Consider the following 5,063-nt stretch of genomic DNA (forward strand, 5'->3'; position numbering starts at 1 on the left):
TTTGCCCTTTTCATTGTACTGCACCATATGCGCATATCAACAGGGGGGGTAAGACAACTACCGCTACAGCTATGAGCGTTGTGTTGTGTTGTGGCTCCGCTTCCCGCAGCTTTAAGTGTGTTGGGTAATATGATTGGATGATACGGTCGCAACGTCATCGATGTTGTCCAATCGCGTCCGAGAAGTGAAGCTTCGTTTACATTTGGTTGGTGATTCGAGCACCGTCTTAACGTTACGAGAGATTAGTTAGTGCAATCACAATCCGGCTGTTGCAAAAGTCTCCAACATTTAGTTCTACCGCTTAAAATATTTCCTTAGCTACAGCTTGTTTGAATCATTCCCTTATATGCGGGTGAGTCCGACTAGTCTCCGTGTTTTTGCTGTGTTTGGATCTCACATTCTGGCTAACGTTAGCTATAAGTTACAACGTTAAGTTACTTAGCTGAGTCAGCTAGCTGACATTAGCTTCGTTAGCCACATGCACCGTGCAGCGCCGCTGTTGGCTTTTTAAAGTTTCTAATGCGTTCAGTTCATGTATTTACGTTTCCTCACTCGATACAAGTAAATGCCATAACATGCTTCTGTAGTTTTAGTACGCCAAATAGCGCTGTAGATTAGCGCTAGCTAACTAACGCTTCGCTAGCATCGGCTAACCTCAACAGTTATCCTGTTGGGATGTTTAGGATGTTTCTACTGTTTTGGCAGATGCACGCGGTGTCAAATCAAACACAGTGACGTTGCCGTGGTTTACAGTTAATAGGTCGCCGATCCCCGTTATCCTGACACGACGCTGCAGACATGGCAGAGCCGGCGTCACGCACGTTTGTGTCCGCAGCAGAAGAGCTGGGCTTCTGGAAGGAGCAGGCAGAGGCACATCAGCAAAGGTAGCGATGCTCCACGTTAACATGAAAGGAAACGCCACTCATTAAGAATGTTTAATAAGCACCTGAAATCACAACCATGCAATGTCACACAGCGTGGGGGAAGTGAGTTAACGTTATATGTGGGCGTTAACATGGTCTTGTCATCAGGGCTGATGAGGCTCAGGAGGAGCTGCAGGAGTTTCAGCAGATGAGCCGAGACTATGAAGCGGAGCTGGAAGCAGAGCTGAAACAGTGTGAGGGTCGAAATAAAGAGCTGCTTCTAGACAACAACCGACTACGCATGGAACTGGAAAGCATAAAGGTTGGGCCCCTGCAGATCTGATGCTCCAGTTACTGACAAGTGATGAGGACAGAGACCATTAGCTGACCCATATTCAGCATTGCTGCTGCGATCAGGAAAATTGCTGCCTTGCTGTTAGGCAGCTGACCGCTATGTTTTTTAAACATGTGTGCACTTGTACCAATTAATCTACCATGCTATTGCTAAGCAGGCAATGGGATGTGTATGAATCTGATTTTTCCGTGTTCTGTCCGCAGGAGAAATTTGAGGCTCAGCATTCCGAAGCTTTTAGGCACATCTCAACCCTGGAGGAAAATCTGGCACAAACCACAGCAGTCAGAGATCACCTGCAGAAATACATCCGAGAGCTAGAGCAGTCCAACGATGACCTGGAGAGGACCAAAAGGTCTGTGTCGTAATAGGTCTCGTGTCTTTTTCTCACCAATGGGCTTTTGTCATCCAATAAAACCGCTGTCCCTGTCATTAATACCCGTACAGTTAGAGTGGAGCACGCACAGCCAATATAATAAATAGACCCAGTGTTTACTTTCATGGCCCCTTTTCTCTGTCCCAGGGCTACCATCATGTCTCTGGAGGACTTTGAGCAGAGAATGAACCATGTCATTGAGAGGAATGCCTTTCTTGAAAGCGAGTTGGACGAGAAAGAGAACCTGCTTGAGTCTGTTCAGAGGCTGAAGGATGAAGCCAGAGGTGCGTGCGTGCGTGCACACACACACACACACACACACACACACACACACACACACACACACACACACACATTGTGGCTTCTCAAGTTTGCAAGAGTTGCTGATCTCTGAAAACTGACATGCATACTTAACTCATGTTAACAATGTTTTTTGAGCATTTGTGAAGAATCAAATTCACTCTAGGGTAAAATGGTTTTTATACGGTCAATGGGGACTAGAGATTTTCTTTTGCTTGTGTAATGGGGATGTGCAGAGCACATCTTGATCAGCTGGCCGTGCCCTTTGTGGTCTACTCAGGTGTATCTTTAACATTAGACTAAGATGTTTGTTATGTTAGCTTTCATGTCGCTTCTGTGTTATAAGACCCTTGCTTAAATGTTTTGAATTGTCGCTTCTTGTTTGGATAAAAGAATGCACACGATTACAAGTGACACATCCTCATGAATGATCTATTTATAGTACTTCAAAGTCGCAGATAAAACCATTTTGTACTTCATAAAACGCAATGGTCACTGATGTTTTTCGTCAAACATGTTGCTCTGAAATCTTTGTCATCATCTAAATTTCCTGCCCGTCCTGTTCGTGTCAGACCTCCGCCAGGAGCTGGCTGTACGTCAGAAGGAGAGACGTCCGTCCATCAGCCTGGGCAAAGACCTGGACAGAGCAGATCCGCAGTTCCCCTCGGCCGGTTCCCCGTCCGGCGCCGTCACACCCTCCAAACCCATCAGCTCGTTTGCCACGCCACCTCCTTCCAGTATCCGACGAGGTGAATAGAACAACGTGGACCACAGTAATAGAGACTGTAGCAACTTAATATTAACACATGTGTGCACCTACTCGCATCTGTTGGGTTTTAGGAGATGGTCTAACGGGGACGCCCCTCACAACGTCTGCTAGAATATCTGCACTGAACATTGTCGGGGAGCTGCTGAGAAAAGTTGGAGTAAGCGATTTAAAGACGACCCCTACACAGTACTCTATGAATGCATGATGTACACAGCTGTTATTTCTGAACAGGATCACTGCACTTTTTTTTCCCTCCGGTGTATGAGCTTTTTTAAATTTTTATATCCCTGCCAGAATCTGGAGTCAAAGTTGGCGTCCTGTCGAGACTTTGTGTACGACCCGTCTGTCAACAGGCCAGCACTTCCGGCTGGCCCTGGTAGTCCTTCTTGTTTAGAAAAAGGCTCAGAGGTCCAAGCTAGCAGCATGAGCCCTCCCCCCCAGTATGACAGGTGAGGAAAACCACAACATCATCAGCAGTTGGAAGTGTAATGACTGGAAATGCATTTGCTTTTATTGGGCTTTTAAGTCCGTGTTTCCCTTAAGCATCATCTTACTTCTACCTAAACAGGGCTACACCGGTTTATTTCATGATGTAAGCTACAGAGTCAGCTGTTTTTAAACTATTGGAATCATTTAGATTTTTCTGTATTTATTTTTTGTCAGTAAAGCCAACGAATATCAGGACCAATACGTTTGCGCTTAGTTGTAGCTGAGGTTTGCTCACGAGTGTCTGTGCTGCTTCTTGTCTTGCAGCTTAGTCAAACGGTTAGAATTCGGACCAGCTCCTCCAAGAGGCGTCTCCCAGGGTGCTCAGTCTCCCCAGGGTGGGGTGAAGATTCTGCTATGAGAGAAAATAAGACGACGAAGCGCCTTCCCCTCATTCAATAACCTGTCGATTCTCCATCCTTGATGAGCTTCAGCCATTTGGACTTTGAACTGAGCGGCCTTCCCTTGTCGCCACGGGCCCCCACTGAGCAATTTGGAACAAGAAAGCCACTCTCTTCGCTCCACACGATCAGGCTAGTATCCCACACCACCCGTCAACGGATGCTGCAGGAAGGGACAGAGGAGCCACAGCTCACACTCCTTCTGTGGGAAGCATTCACTAAAACCTTCTGTCTACTGATTTTCTTACTCTGCTGAATGAATAAGAGCCACTGACCCTGATGAAGGAATCAAGAACCTGAAGCATCGTTCATAAAAAAAATATTTTGATGACAGTTAAAAACCAAAGCTTTGAAATACGGGAGAACTGAACAAAGTTAAAAGTAATGATTAATAAATAATAACTGAACAGAAAAACAAAACAGTGACACTTTTTAATATTTTCGCTCTGTGTCGCTCAAATATTGTAGCACTAAACGAAACTAACATTAATTAACTAGATATTAAAATGATAGCCCCATATTTGTTTTCTAGAAGCGACTAATATTTTCTACTGCTAACAAGTCGCTGCCAAGAACTGGTGTGGATAGTTTAGCCATCGCTGCCTTACTCCACGTCGTGACCTCCTCCGGTTGTAGCAATTTGCTGTAATAATTGAAGTCGTCTAGGAGCGAGATAATGCCGCTTCCCTTCAGGCTCGTTTCATATCGCGTGGTGTGACGCAGGTTCTTTTGCAGCACCGTCGTCTTACCTTTGCACGGACTTGTTTATTGCTGGCTCATCATTATGTGGTCGCCAGACGATGGACGTAAAGCATAGAAATGGTTTTCTGCCTCAGAGGTGAGATGTTCATTTGTCAGTCATGATCTAGTGTTGCCAATGACTCTCATAAGGATTGTTAGTTGGCACATTTTTCACTACTGAATGTATAGTAATGATTCCCTAATAAGTGTGAGACCCCGTCAGCCATCACGATGGGCGAATGAGGAATAATACAAAGCAATAATGTATTTTAACAGGTCAAAGATAAGCACAGTCCATCACGTACATTTGTGTCTGTATATATGGCGTTTATGCCTTTTTAGTAGGAGATATTGTGACTCGGGGAAATAGAGATTTAACGTGACATTTTTGCTATTCCTTGAAATGTTTCTGGTTAATCTGGAGCGGTCACTACTGCCATCCAGCATCTTATTTATCAAACATTACAGTACATATTTGAATACCACATTGCGGTGCAGGTTTGGTGTGGCGTTATCTTGGGGTTAATTCATATGAGAAGCTTCTGTTTGCTCTTCAACCTCTCTTGAGCGAACTCATCCACCACCACTGTGTACCAGGTGTTTGTATACAGCAGCACCCGGCAACTGCTTCTATGAACTGTATGTGCCTGAGGTACTATACCCAACTTTTATCCTGTTGGTTTGCAGTTGTTTTTCTATTGAACTGAACAATGTTCTAATGATCTTTGACGTTACTGACCAAAATGCAAATATTAAAAGGAGTAAATCATTGTTT

General features: G+C 44.7%; 1 protein-coding gene across 2 annotated transcripts; it reads left to right on the forward strand.

The window, feature by feature from the left end:
* The first annotated feature begins 81 nt into the window (after positions 1-81).
* Positions 82-5,059, forward strand: LOC120824806 (nuclear distribution protein nudE homolog 1). Of its 2 annotated transcripts, none has more exons than XM_040185884.2 (9): positions 82-352; positions 754-884; positions 1,032-1,185; positions 1,422-1,570; positions 1,739-1,875; positions 2,464-2,640; positions 2,732-2,817; positions 2,955-3,109; positions 3,414-5,059. In XM_040185884.2, exons 2-9 carry the CDS (start codon positions 799-801, stop codon positions 3,505-3,507), a joined length of 1,038 nt encoding a protein of 345 aa, XP_040041818.2. In that variant the 5' UTR covers positions 82-352; positions 754-798; the 3' UTR covers positions 3,508-5,059. The 2 variants fall into 2 exon arrangements, with proteins under 2 accessions (XP_040041818.2, XP_040041819.2); XM_040185885.2 differs by having other exon boundaries at positions 93-352; positions 706-884.
* Positions 5,060-5,063: the final 4 nt, after the last annotated feature.

This window comes from Gasterosteus aculeatus, chromosome 9, assembly GCF_964276395.1.
Source record: "Gasterosteus aculeatus chromosome 9, fGasAcu3.hap1.1, whole genome shotgun sequence".
Lineage (NCBI taxonomy): Eukaryota > Metazoa > Chordata > Actinopteri > Perciformes > Gasterosteidae > Gasterosteus > Gasterosteus aculeatus.

Bases quoted from the DNA above. Each gene is read 5' to 3' on its own strand.
- LOC120824806 (XM_040185884.2), top strand. From the start codon at position 799: ATGGCAGAGCCGGCGTCACGCACGTTTGTGTCCGCAGCAGAAGAGCTG. The intron at 1,571-1,738 runs GTCTGTGTCGTA...TCTCTGTCCCAG, and splicing joins GACCTGGAGAGGACCAAAAG to GGCTACCATCATGTCTCTGG. The intron at 1,876-2,463 runs GTGCGTGCGTGC...TGTTCGTGTCAG, and splicing joins GCTGAAGGATGAAGCCAGAG to ACCTCCGCCAGGAGCTGGCT.